This window comes from Gekko japonicus, unplaced genomic scaffold (assembly GCF_001447785.1).
Source record: "Gekko japonicus isolate JY-2015 unplaced genomic scaffold, Gekko_japonicus_V1.1 scaffold456, whole genome shotgun sequence".
NCBI lineage: Eukaryota > Metazoa > Chordata > Lepidosauria > Squamata > Gekkonidae > Gekko > Gekko japonicus.
The window spans coordinates 165404-179955 of record NW_015170902.1 but is presented as its reverse complement, the minus strand read 5'-3'; the positions used below and the strand labels follow the sequence as shown (position 1 = coordinate 179955).

Genomic DNA, 14552 nt, shown 5'->3' with positions numbered 1-14552 from the left:
AATTCCAAAATACATATAGATAATAAACACAACATTAAAATACTATGTTAAAACTAAATACAATAATACAGTGCTAGTCTTATGCGTCAGTACTGTTGGTCTGCATTGGGTGTCATAAGAAGATACTTCAGGTGTCATAGAGGGGGAGGAATCGGCTCGGGCAGTTATTGGGGGTCCAGTGGATCAGGGCTCTTTCCCATACCATGTCAGTTGGCATTCCCAGTGGTAATAGCAGTGGGGGGTGAGGGTAGCGGCCCCAAAAGCCTGCTGGAAGAGCTCCATTTTACAGGCCCTGCAGAACTGTAAGAGGTCCCGGACACAGGGCCCTGGTCTCCTCTGGGAGCTCATTCCACCAGAGTGGAGCCACCACCAAAAAATCCCTGGCCCTGGTCGTCGCCACCCTGGCCTCCTTGATGCTCGGGAGGACCAGCCGATTCTGGATCCCTGATCACAGTGCTCTCTGGGGTACGTATGGGGAAAGGCGGTCCCTCAGGTATGTAGGTCCCTGGCAATAAAGGGCTTTAAAGGTAAGAACCAGCATCTTTAAGCAGATCCGGTAGGCCATAGGCAGCCAGTGCAATGCCTTTATCACAACTTGAATGTGCTCCCGGATAGGGAGTCCCATCAACAGCCTGGCTGTGGCATTTTGCACCAGCTGAAGCTTTCAGATCTGTGACAAGGGCAGCCCCATGTAGAGGGCGTTACAGTAATCCAGTCTCAAGGTGACCATTGCGTGGATCAATGTTGCCAAGTTGCTGCGTTCGAGGAAGGGAACCAACTGCCTAATCAGCCGGAGATGGTAAAAGGCTGACCTGGCAGTGGCTGCTACCTGGGCCTCCATTGTTAGGGAGGCATCCAGGAGCACTCCCAGACTCCTAACCTCCGGTGCTGGCACCACTGGCGCCCCATCGAAAGTTGGGAGCGGGATCCCTACCCTCAGACCGCTGCGACTCAGGCACAGGACCTCCGTCTTCGTCGGATTCAATATGAATAAATAAATAAAGAAAGAAAGAAATAAAATGTGGTGCATCACACCATGAGATTTTAAAGGCAGAACAGCGCAAGGGTAGAGCCCACCTCATTAGCTACATAAGAGGTAGATTAACAATGCAATCCTCTGCAAAATTACTCCAGCCTAAGCACATTGAGGCGCTGCGGTGGCTCAAGTGGCTAAGACGCTGAACTGCAGGCTCTGGAAGGTCGGTCGTTCAGCAGTTCGAGACCCGGGTGCCGCATGATGGAGTGAGCTCCCGTCTCTAGTTCCAGCTCCTGCCAACCTAGCAGTTCGAAAGCAAGAAATTGCAAGTAGATAAATAGGTACCACTTTGGTGGGAAGGTAACAGCGTTCCGTGCGCCTTGGTGTTAAGTCATGCCGGCCACATGACCACGGAAACGTCTTCAGACAGCGCTGGCTCTTCGGCTTTGAAACGGAGATGAGCACCGCAACCTTAGAGTCGGATTCGACTGGCTTTCGAGCAAGGGAACCTTTACCTTTACCTTTAAGCACATTGAAATCAAGGAGCTTAAACTGGAGTAACTCTGCATAGGACTGCACTATAACACAGCTGTTGTAATGCAGTCCTTTGACCCTGTCAGATGAGGAACTTCAGCACTGAGTGCAGAAGAGGGTCTGAGGTAACAAAGTCCAGGTTCACATAAGCAGGACATGGGCTGCACTGGACTGCATGTGGAGAATACCATTTTTGGAATGCTCCCCCATCTTAAAAACTCCCTACAAACAGAAAACCAGTGTGGAAAGCAAAGAGAGGGGGCAGAACCATTCTCCCATTCTCCCAAGCTAGTCTTCTACATGCAGGGAGAGGTTGTTTTTTTAAATGTAAAGGAACAATGAAAGATGGAATGCAGACCTGCAGTTGCGGGGGTGGGGTCGGTTTACAGGTTTGGGAAGAGCAGGTCTCTGGCACTTCCAGTTACAATATAATTAGAAAATAAGTGTTGGGAAAGACTGTTCTTTGCCTGTGATCCCAGAGAGCATTTCAGATGGTACTAAACTTGGTAGGTGGATAAATGATCTAGCTTTTCATAAAACAGGTTTATCAATAGGGCAAGGATCAGGCCTCTTAGAGTACTAAGACTTTCTGCTTGAGTGTATAGGGGGAGAATCCTTGCAGAAATACATGCATATTTTTGGAAAACTAAGACATACCCCCTACTTACTCTTCTGCTTGGATGGAGTCCACAGGTGCCACGTAATTGCTAGGAATGTAACCCGTCGTTCCTGTGCTCAGAGACCTGGCCTCCCACCAGTCTCCCTCTCTGAAGAAACAGGAGAAAACCACATGAAGCCAGCTAATGTTTCAGGCAGGCAAACAGAACCTTGCTTCTCTATCAGAGCACCGTCTTTAAAAACCACAACTCTGGCATCTCTGGGGTATTTCTCAGTAAGGAGCCTGAACAGGAAACAAGATAGCTAGTGGACGGCAGTGGTTTCACTGCTAGACTAAGATTCAGGAGACAAGATTCAAATCAGCCATGAAGCTCACTGGGTGACTCTCTCTTAGCCTAATCCAGGGGTCATTTCCTGCAGGAGTGCACAGGAGCGGAGCTCCAGCAGTAAAGAGCCCAGGGGGCGGGCACATGCAACAAGCCCCACCCCCTGCTCCCAGCAGCCCTCAGTCAGAGCAAGAAGCAGCCAGGTAAATTGCAGAGCCCCCCCCCCCAGTCCAAAACAGGCCAGTGGCACCTTTAAGACCAAGTTTTATTCAGGTACAAGCTCTCCCTCCTCTGCGAGGACAGATCTGCACGTCCCCCCCCCAATAGCTAGCAATCCAAAACAGTCCAGTGGAGTCTGAGCGGTGGGTGTTGCCTTCTGACACACTTCTGATGATGTCAGGGGGTGTGGTATATGCAAATAAGTTATGCTAATGAGTTATGCTAATGAGCTCCTGCACCTCTTTTTTTCGAAATGACCCCTGGCCTAATCTACCTCAAAGTGTTATTGTAAGGGGAAATGGAAGCAAGGGGATCATGGAATGCCATCCAGCAAAACTTGGAGGAAGGATGAGATAAAAATATCAACAGAATGATGATAATGTTCTACTGTCAGTCTGGAATGGGGCTGTTCTATGTCTTCCTGTTGCCTTTTGAGGCTGCAAGCTGTGTACAAGAGAACAAAATGTATACAGTGAGTTTGTAACTAAAGTCTACTTGCTGCATTTTGTACAGGTGTAGATGAGATAAGTGTTTATGAGGCAATCCATATGAGCAGGATTGGGGAAAGGGTTCTTGTCTTATCCAGGAGTGATTGTGCTGGCCCAGCCCCTGCCTGGTGTTAAGAAAAGAGAGGCAGTGTGACGTTGTGTGTAAAGTGCCAGACTAGTGTTTGGCAGAACCAGGTTCAAATCCCCACTCTGCCCTGGCAGCTTGCTGGGTGACCTTGGGCCTGTTCAGCCTCAGTGACCTCACAGGGTTGTTGTTGTGAGGATAAAATGAAGGAGAGACAAACGATGCTGTCAGCCACTGGGAAATAAAGTGGTGTATACATATCTAAAAGAAATAAATATAAAAGAAAATACTAGCCCCGCCCCATTGTACTTGCCCTGCCCTTTGCTTGTGTGGTTTTCCCCACCGTGTAGGCTTAGAGCCACATGAGGGCAAAGTATGCTGGGAACACTGCTTTGACAGACGTTTCTTCAAGACTGACTGGGGAAGGTGGGAGAGAATCAGTTCCTCCTGTTCGTAGCCAAAACCAGCTATGAAAAACACTAACTGTCCGATCCTTGTGATATCACAAGCTCTCTGACTCCCCTTTCAGCAGCAGTTTAAACAGTCAATTTTGTGCAAGTTTGTTTTTAAGGGAAGCACCAAACAACGGTTCAAACAAACACAAAGATCCACAGACCTCCTGAAACACTGGGGGGTGGGGGGGAGTCCAGCCTACTCCATTAACATTCAATTATGCTGGCAGGTAGGTCTGCAAATGAGTTGTCACAATGGGAGGAGGTGCAGGGAAGCTGGGCTGCACTGACAGAAGCATGCCAAGCAGCCTGTCCTGATTTTAAGGCACATCTGCACATGATGTCATAGAGAGCGTCCTGACATTGTACTTTGGTGATGGGGTTCATGGCTGGCACACTCCGGCTGCAGCAAATTCATTTCAAACTCTCCAATCTGTTTTTTTTAAAATCCATTATTATACAGAACCAAGTTATGTGCACGTAGTCAAACAAGCAGAGATAAGGGAAGTGTGTGCAACTTTTCATGCTTTCTGAGAAATGTGCCAAGTGTGGCCATGTATCCCATCTCACCCGCAATAGTGAAATGCGCAAATTCCAGATGAGCACATGTATGTGGCTACAAGGGGGAAGTCCTTCACACTTCTACCAACATTTGTTTGAATGCCCAAAGCTGCTAGCCAATCTCACACAAGTGGCTGCACAGATGGTTGTTAACACAGTGGTCTTTAAACCCATGGGTCAGGACACTCAAGTGGATCACAGGGCCCTAACTGCTGACTCTCAGACCCCTCTAGATTTGCCTTTTCTCCTGCCTTTTGGGAAGACCTGCTGCTAGTGCACATGAATAGAGAGAAATTATGCCATGTCTCTTGCTTCTCTCTTTGCATGCACCCTGAAGGGAGAGGCCGGATGGCAAGAGGAGGTCCCTCAGCAGCAGAGAACATTTCTCCATGGGACCAGCTTCCAGCTAACTCCTCAGTGTGTTCCATTTTCTGGCACTTCCCCTGACTCTATTTTCTTTCCCTGACTCTTTCCATTTGTCGCTCGCTGTCCTGGCCTTAACATTGGTGAGGTCATCACTCAGCTCCAGATCTTCCTGTCATGACTCTGATGTCACATCCTTGCAGCTAAGTGGGCCTTGGGGTCCGGAAAGCTTGAAGACCTACTGTGTTAGCTTCCCCTCCTATTCAGAGTGGAGATAAATAAACTCACGTATTGTTGATGATGTGGAATTTCTCTCCCTTCATAAACGTGAGATCGTCCTCGGTCCTGGCTTCATAATCGTACAAGGCAACGAAAAGGGTCACTCCTCCACCTGCAGGGCATCAGCAGGAAGGCGGTGAGAGCCGCATACTGAACTTCAGCACATCTGAAATTCTGCTCCAAGGCGCATGCCCACCACTGGGCCCCAGATTAATTGAGACACAGTCAGTACCACCCACCCAGGTTTCCATTCAGCTGGACTGAAAGGAATAATTTAAGCACACATGGGGAAAAGAAACCAAAGGGATGCTGAGTTTGTTCTAAACTTGTTCCCCCCCACGCACAAACAGCAGGTATACCAATACCCCCCACTCCCACACTCTGTAAGCACATATAAGGCCTGTTTCCACATTGAAAGAAAGAAAAAGAGGGCAAGAAGAACAGGTAACAGAAAAAGAGAGACAGTATTCATTGTCATTCTCTACTTTCCCCTCAAATACTTAAAGAAGCAAACTTGTTCCTTATTAAACCCCCTCCCCGTGCCCAGCTGCACAAAAACTCAGCTCCCACCTCATACGTTGTTTCACAACCTGCAAACTGCAGCCATCTTCATGTTAAGAATGCACTAATGGCACACACCTCAAACACCATCCCGCCACACCACATAGGTGTGAAAGAACAGGGAAGGGAGGAGAAGCAGAAAGCCAGCTCCCCGTATCCAAACCCTCACACTACCCAGCCACAGACCAGCTCAGGAGACTGACCTGCAACCCCAATTCCATGTGTATGCAGCGATGGGGTTGGGTAGAGGCCAGAGCCTGGAAGGAAAGCAGGAGTAGAAGGCCCCGGTGTCCCTGGGAAGTTGTTGAAATCGGGGATGCGTGTGAAGTTGTTGGAGGGGTTCGGCTGAGTGGGATCGGGGTCAGAAGGCTGGGTGGCTGCCCCGTCGCTGCCATTGCTCTGATTTTTGCTTACCCACTTCTTCTTGCATTGCACACAACCCATTGCTGGGTGGCACCTGTGGGGAGAGGAGAGAGCAAGAAGAGGGGAGACATGAGGAAAAACAGAGACGCAGGTCAGCGATGGGGTGGGGTAGAGGCCGGAGCCTGGAAGGAAGGCAGAAGGGCCTGGTGTCCCTGGGAAGTCTCTCAAGGGTAGGCTGGCCCTGTAATTTACCAGAAAACTTCCCAGAGGGCTACTGGCAGTCTGGAATATGCTGAGCCGAGGCCCAGCAATGACAGTAACATTACAGAGCCACTGTGACCCGGCTGGTGGCCGCCATGATAGGCATAGGCTCACCACAACCACATCCTGCACTGCGGCCAGCAGCAGACATTAAAAACATAAGAACATAAGAACTTAAGAGAAGCCAATGCTGGATCAGGCCAATCGCCCATCCAGTCCAACACTCTGTCACACAGTGGCCAGAAATACCAGTGCCATCAGGAGGTCCACCAGTGGGGCCAGGACATTAGAAGCCCTCCCACTGTTGACACCCCCCCCAAGCACCAAGAAGACAGAGCATCCCTTGCCCCAGAGTCCCTATCTATACCTTGTGGCTAATAGCCACTGATGGACCTCTGCTCCAGATGCTTATCTAATTCCCTTTTGAAGCCGTCCATGCTTGTAGCCGCCACTTCCTGTGGCAGTGAATTCCATGTGTTTTATTTTTCTGAAAGAAAGCAACACGGCAGGAGTTGCAGCAGGAGAGGATGGATGAGACTATAGGGGTTGTTGCCACTGTTTGGCACAGCTTGGCTTGCTCCTGGGCCATTTTAACTTTCCAATCCACCCTGGAACCACCTGCCGGCTCAGATCTGCACACAATCTGCTTCTGATCATTCCATCTTTTGATCAGGCTTCCTCAGTGAGATGTTGTTCCTTCACTGTGGTGACTCTCCATGCTGTGGTATGGCCAGGGTGATTTGGGGGCTGATTCTGAGGCCTGAGGCAAAAGTTCAGGATGGACCCCCAAAAGCACCACCTTCCCCCGTAGGGTTGCCAGCCTCCAGGTGGGGCCTGGGGATCTCCCGCTTTTACAACTGATCTCCAGCTGACAGAGATCAGCTCCCCTGAAGAAAATGGCTGCCTTGAACTGTGGACTCTATGGCATTGTACCATGCTGAGGTCCCTCCCCTCCCCAAACCCCACCCTCTCCCGGATCCCCCCCCAAAGTCTCCAGGGATTTTCCAACCCAGATCTGGCAACCCAACCCCCCCCTTGCCAGGGCCCAGCAAGGCCCCCAAGCGATGTGAGTGGGAGCTACCACTGCTGCTGAAGCCAGCAGTCCAAGACCCAGATGTGGAGAACACAAGTTGCGGCAGGAGCCTGCTCTTCTTCTTTCCCTCCTCCATCAGGGTGGTGGTGCTGTGGGTGCTCAGTGCTCCTCCCAGCATGACGCCCAGGGCAGTTGGCCCTGATGGACATTAGCTAAGACTGCCTCTGAGTATGGCCAAAGTACATGGAGCACCATCACTTAGAGCCTTCCTCAAAGGTTCTGGGAGACCCCTGTTCCCCACTCTGCCGTGAAAGCTTGGATAACCTGGCCCAGTCTCAGCGTAACCTACCTCACAGGTTGATTGTTGTGAGGATTAAATGGGGGAAAGGGAGAACAACATTGGAAGTCACTTTATAGGGTTGCCAAGTGTATCTTCGCCGGGAGCGGGGGGCTCCCTGCTGGCGTCTTGTGTGTGTGCGTGCGTGAGAAGCATGCGCGCACCGCACGCACGTCACCCGGAAGTGACGGGAGGACGCCAGGCACGCTGGGGGCGGGGCCATGGCCATACAAGGGAAAACCATAGAGTTTTCCCTTGTATGGCCGTGGCCCCGCCCCCAGCGTGCCCGCGTCACTTCCGGGTGACGTGCGCGTTGGGGTGGAGTTCCCCCCGGGGCCCGATCCGGCGCCGCCAGGGAACGGGCCTCTGGGGCGGGGGTTTCCCTGCCCCCTGGGGGGACTTGGGATCCCTATCACTTTAGGTCCCCATTGGGGAGAAATGTGGAGTATAAATATGTCAATCAAACTTCCCTGTTTTGGAAGCAATTTGGAGAGTGACGGTGATTGTTGATTGCAGTATTTAGCTTTGGCAGCTGTAGATTTATTTTCTGAAGTTCTAGAAAAGCCAATAGCTGGACATGTTAACCACCATGGTCATCCCACTGAAGAGCTCAGAGCAGTTCCCCCTCAGCTGTACTCAGATGGATGAATGGAATGTTAAGAGGTAGAACAGAACTATATTCAGAAACTGGACTGTCAATGTAGGCCTAGACAAGTATCATACTTGAGACTCCAGCCTAATACCATTTCTGAAATGGCTCAGGCAAGTTCCAGTTTATATAGAGCAAGACCCTTCCCTAAGCCAGCCAGTGAGCCACATTAGGGGAAGCACTGGGTACCAAAATACCACTCAGGAAACAACTCTGTATGGAGTGACTATGAGCTAAGTAATCTGGTTGGACAAGTTCCTTGCCAAGTACTTATCTGCTGAATTAGTTGCCACCCTAGGAACACAGAAACATACACATAGAATGGGAAAGTGTACACTGAAGGCAGAATATTGGTGCAGACATTGCATTGGCACCAGAAAAAAATGACAAGAACCAACCTAGTTCGTTCATGTCTGAAGGTCAGAGGTAACTTCATTTGCACTAGTTACCCTTCCAAGCACAGTGAACATGGTTCACTTGGCTTGGAAGTCTTATTTACTTTTCAAATGCATATTTCTGTTCAAGAGTGCATTGGGGTAAAAGAAAACACATTTTAAGAGTATTTTGATTGGTGACTACACATTATTTATGTTCTGAAGGATAATTATATGGGGTCTGAAAAATGGGAGCTGTCCCTCTCCCCGAAATGGCACTCCAGACTGCAAAACTGATTATAAAGCACTTTGATTTCACTGTGCTGCATATGAGGAAAGGAAAGGCTTGGGGCACATATGGATCATTGATGCTCTGCAGCTGTACATGTTCAAGGGAGGGGGGATGTGCATGACTCAACATGAAGGAAGGAAGCATAAAGGGCATTTGCCAGCTTTGTTCTTCTCAAGGACTGTCAGTTTTTCACTCTCTTTCTTCCTGCCACATGCTGGTTGCGTGGCAACATGTCTGGTATACCAGCCAAATAAAGCCATATGTAACAGGAGGCATGGTAGAAGCTTAAAGACCAGCAGATCACGGATGGAGGCAGCTTGCAAACATTTAGAAGGCCCACAGGGTGTGCAACAACATCCTCCCCTGCTGCACCACCATGACTGCTGTCCTTATGGGGCAGGAGGCCCTAAGGCCTCCAAATGACCAGAAGGGTAGCCTTGCCTGATATCCTAGCAAAAGAGCAGGGTCAAGAGTCAAGCTTTCCCCAAGCCACAACCAATGTGACAAGCTATAAGAATGCCTTCTGCATGGGAAGAGGTGGGGGGTGGGGTGCTCCCCACTCAGGGCATGGATGTACTGCCTCCCACACAAGTATGCCAGGGCCTGCTGCTGTTGCTACCATGGAAACTTCCAGGAGGGAAAATGGCTATTGCAATCGAGGCCCTGAACCCACCGAGAGAGAGAAAAGCAAGAAAAATCTTGTAGGCCCTTCCCGTTTTGACAAAATAAAGCAAGAAGCGTCAAGCTGCACTCAGACAGGGCCTTAGGCAGAGTCTGGTGCTGCAAGAAACAGAGGGAGGAGATCAGTAGCAGGGAAGAGCACACAAGCAGCAGAGGCGGGTGCATCTCTTAATTCGCAGTGACAGAGACCTCTGGGCCACCTGCCACTGACGGCCCTCGGGGTTAGTGGGACAGTCGAGAGCCAGTGCGATTGGGGGGGGGCAGAGAGAAGAGTGCTGTCATTGGTCCCTCTTTGGCATGCACTGAAAATCCTTGACTGTGTCAGGGGTTGTAGCTTACAAACCAGAGACTGGGGCATGCATTACAAGCCTCAAGCGACCTCCACGGCATGATCACAGGGAGATATGACTGTGGCTTTGTACGTGTGCAGCACATTTCATGAATTAAGTTCACTTCCTGCAAAATAAGGGTCATAATAAGAGGGTGATAATATCCCTTTGTTCAAGGATAAGACAGGAAGCTTCCTTCCTGCTGTTCCTTCCGGCTGCTCCCGGACTGGGTTTCCGCTGTATATTTGTGGGGGGAAGCAAGCAGGGTGGGAAAGGGTTAAACATCTGTCTGCTGCTACTCTGTTGCAAGGTCACTCCCCACTCCCCCACTTTGCAGTTGCTCCAGAAGGACCAGGATTGCTAAACTGGGATCTCTTGCCAAATATGTCATTTCAGCCTCCAAGATGGGAGTGTTTCAGAGGTGTACGGTCAGCCAGCACTCCTGCCTGTTTCTGCACCCTGCTTACGATGGGAAGTCTCCATGATAAGTAATAGCAAATTGGCTGGGCCGCGTGCAGATGGCCAAAGCAGCAAAACTGGGCCACCCACTGATAATAAGACAGGAATCTATGTCTACCCAGGGAACTCCACAGAGTTACAAAGGGAAGAAAAAACATTACAAATTGGTCCGATGAAGAATAGATATTTCACAGAAGAGACAGAATGTTGAAAGCAGATGAGTATTAGTTTAGATTTAACAGGGCTATTTTTGGGCAGGAACGCACAGGAACGGAGTTCCGGCTGGCTCCTGAGTTGGCCACACCCAGCAGGCACTCATTAGCATAACAGGCCACACCCAACAGCAGAAACTCATTAGGATTGGCTACATTAGGGGTGTGTGGCCTAACATGCAAAGGAGTTCCTGCTACAAAAAAGCCCTGGGTTTTGACAACAAACAAGGTAAACAGAATAAGAAGCAAACGATGGGCGTGGCTGGATAGCCACACTTATGGTAACATGGGGGTGCAGCCTAATGTGGTAATGAGCTGTGCTGTCAGGGGTGTAGACTGTTGGGTGTGGCTGTTGGGTGTGGCCTATTATACTAATGAGTTACTGCTGGGCTTTTTCTACAAAAAGAGCCCTGGTTAGAAATAAGCCCCTGGGCCCTTAGAGGTTTGCACACAGGGATATTTTGAAGGGCAGAGTGGGATTTCCGTATTCTTGATGGCCTCCTGAAATTCCTTGCAGATCCCCAGCCTGTCACTATAATAGTAAAATGGCTGGCCTTTGTTATGATAATGAAAGCAATAATAGTGAGGCATCTACATACTTGGGGGACTTCCCAAGTATGCAGACAAATATGACTTTGTAAATCCCACCCCCCTGCCAAAAACTCCTGGTTTACAGAGGACTGAATATACTCTAGAAGGCACTGAAAGTTGAAAACAGCTGAGAGTCTGTAAAAAGGCGAAAGAGGGGAGGAGATATTAACTTCTTGAAGCTTAGAGATTCCTAGAGAGGGGCATTCAGGAGATACTTCAAAACTATCCCCTGCTATTCCATGCAGACCCCCAGTCTGTTTATGATTATTTACACAAACCATCCTCTTTGTCTTCCATTTGACATTGACTGAAGCAATGCGATAATTGTGGCTCTTACCCACTGATTATTTTGGTACTTACCAAAATGGTACTTCAGGTCAGCGCTGCTGTGCCATGGCTTTTGCTGAGTGAGAACAAGTGCCTAGAGAAGGAGACACAGAAAGGGGCACATTAATGAGGTAGATACCAATGGGCACATCTTCTGTGTCACATCCTACTGGTAAGTGCTCATATGCTCACAATGGTCCCTATTTACCAGGGAAAGCTCTGGTTTTGGCCTTTCCACACTCTGCTTTTAGTCCAGGCAATTCTGCACTAAAATCTAATTCAACCTTCTTTTTATTCCAGGGTTTTTTTTCCTGTTCTGCATTACAGTGGCATCCTTCTTGCTGCACCAGTGTCAATTTCGCTTGTTTTTTCAGTTGGGGACAGAAGGGGACATACATAAAATCTTTTCAAAAACTGTCTGTATCTAATATCTGAATTTAATGCCAAAATTATGTTGAGATTTTATGTCTCAAATGGATTTTATGTCTCAAATTGCAAAGTGCAGCATTCCTTGGCGTATGGGATTCTTCTTTCATACCCCAACCAGAAATGTAAACATCAAACACAGCATGGAAGAATGACAAACATATCCAGGCAATTGTTACAGGGGGTTCCCTTTCTTCCTTCGGACAAATTCAGGGGTGAGACCAACACTTCTGACAGAAAAAAGAAACCGTTTGGATTGCTGACTTGTTCACTACAATTGACAATCACCTCCAATGCCCAGTCTTTCAAAAGGAGCCCCGGCCACTGTCTCCCTTTTTTGTCCTTTGTTGGTGCTTTATTATAATTTTGTTTGTGTAAGTTGCTAGAGATGCCACTCAACAAATCGCAGTTCAACCGAACACGTGCAGAGTTCTGAGCTTCTACCACCACTAGCTCCCAATCTTTTGTCTCTCTCTCTCCCTAACATGTTTCTCCACCCCTTCCTCCAATGAGCTCAGGGAGGTATATATATAGTTCTCCATCCTCTTTTTTACTCTCTCAACATGCTGTGTGGTAGGTTAGGCTGAGTGTGTGTGACTGGCCCAGGGCCACCCAGCAAGCTTCCATGGCAGTGCAGGGATCTGATCCCAGGTCTCTCAGATCCTAGTCTGACACATGAACAACTCCACTGGTTTGGCTCTTAGAGCATGCAGCCCAGATGGCTCTTATTTAAAAGGATTAACTGCTGGAACCCATCAGCCTTCTTGCCATAGGGTCTGACCAGTCTGTCTGCTGAGACATGGCAGGGCAGGCTTTGAAGCACTAGTTACGTGGTTGTCTCTGGCATGGTGGCAAAGCGGGGTGAACTCTACGGCACCACATCCCTGCTGAGCTCCCTTCCCAAACTTCACCCTCCTCAGGCACTGCCCTAAATCTCCAGGAATGTCGCAAGTGGGAGTTGGCAACTCCAGCCCAAGCATGCAAAAGACTCTGAAAAGACTTAGCTGTGGCCTAGGGGGCCAGGTCAGGCCAGGCTGCAAGCACATTACCACAATATGGTTTACTAATGACCAGTGTTCCCTCTAAGCTGAGTTGGTGTGAGCTAGCTCACAGTTTTTTAGCCTCCAGCTCACGCATTTTTGTCTTAGCTCAGGAAGGAGGGCTCCAGAGCAAACTGATTTATGCAGAAGTCAAACCGCTCGCTCACAACTTTAATGCCAGTAGCTCACAACGCAGAATTTTTGCTCACAAGACTCCACAGCTTAGAGAGAACATTGCTAATGACATCTTTGCGATAAAAAAGTGGTGTGTTTTTTTTTTTAAATTTAGGAGCTCCCTGCTGCATGTTTGCCCCAAGCCCATAGAAATTAGGCTTGGGCCTTTGGACGATAGGTTTTTAAGGGGAAAAGGTGAGTTTAAAATGCCTTAAAAATAAGGGCATCCCCCCGGGTCAAGGAGCAAAACTAGACCCCCTGCTTTGGACCCACTGAGTTTGTTTTGCCATCAGGCCCAAATTCTGGCTATGCAGTTGTCAGTCCAGATCTTCATCTCCTGATAGCTGGGCTGTGAAATGATTTTCCATGGTGGGTGCCCTAACACAAAGGGAGCACGGAAGGATGGATGCAATCCGATGTGTCATGGCTCAAGTGCATAGGATGCCCTTCACAGCAGCCTAGAAGGCAAGAATTGGGGGCTGGGAAGAAAGTTATCTCCTTCAGGGAAGCCAGAACCAGCCAAGCCCACTGCAGCTCCTTAACTCTTTGCTGAACGGCAAGCAAGACCTACATGTGCCAATATGTGTATTTGGTTTCACTATCTGTTGCTGCCGATGCGTCTACCTGTAGCCCTGTCAGATTCTTGCAAGTTTGGGGGGGGGGGAAGGGTATCTTGTCTAGAGGGTGCCATGATTCTAAGAGCTAGTGCATGTCGACTTCCTTGGCTCTGTGTAAACCAAACCCAGATGAGGTAAAAATGCGCAGGTCCACTTTGCAGTGATTCCCACAGCAGTGCTGAGAAGTTATGCTGTAACTGCCAGTTGCTACAGAATTCTGCATACCAAAGTTGATCTGGCAAGGAGCACCCCCCCAAAAAAAACAATGCATTTTAACTTGTGGAACTCACTCCTACAGGCAGGGCTATTTTGGGGCAGGAACGCACAGGAACGGAGTTCCGGCTGGCTCCCAAGTTGGCCATGCCCACTACAGCTAAAACCTCTGCACGCGTGGCTACAGAGGGAAGGCCTGGAGAGCGACCCTCCCCAGCGACTCCGAAGCGGGCGGGCCAGGGGGGCCTGGAAGGATCGGGGAGGCATTTAAGGGCTGGCTTGCCAGGCATCCTGCAGCCATGGGGCACCTGGGCAAGTCAAGGGAAGACATGGGGGTGTGGCCTGATATGCCAACGAACTGTGTTGTTGGGGGTGTGGCCTAATATGCCAATGCTGTGCTGTCGGGGGTGTGGCCTAATATGCCAATAAGTTTCTGCTGTTGGGGGTGTGGCCTATTATGCTAATGAGTTCATGCTGGGCTTTTTCTACAAAAAGAGCCCTGACTACAGGATATAGTGATGGACACTCAGGTACTTTAAAAGGGAGATTAGACAAATTCATGGGCAATAGCCCCATCAAAGGCTATATACCAGAATAACTAAAGGGAGCTTCTGCGTTAAGAGGCATGGTGGAAGCCAGCTGAGGTAACAACTGAATTGGGGTGTGGTAACAATAGAAAGAAGCTTTAGCTTCTTTGCTGTAGCTTGTGGCC

At 49.3% G+C, this 14552-nt stretch overlaps 1 protein-coding gene across 3 annotated transcripts in view; it reads right to left on the bottom strand.

Moving 5' to 3' along the window:
• The window catches only part of FGR (FGR proto-oncogene, Src family tyrosine kinase), a 141490-nt gene that overhangs the window by 46590 nt on the left and 80348 nt on the right, over positions 1-14552 (bottom strand). For all 3 annotated transcript variants that reach the window (XM_015418614.1, XM_015418613.1, XM_015418615.1), the window contains exons 2-5: positions 11404-11464; positions 5666-5919; positions 4911-5013; positions 2179-2277 (exon numbers count right to left, since the gene is read on the bottom strand). In XM_015418614.1, coding sequence (XP_015274100.1) covers positions 2179-2277; positions 4911-5013; positions 5666-5906 — 443 coding nt within the window. In that variant the 5' untranslated portion in view covers positions 5907-5919; positions 11404-11464. The remainder of the gene's footprint in view (positions 1-2178; positions 2278-4910; positions 5014-5665; positions 5920-11403; positions 11465-14552) is intronic.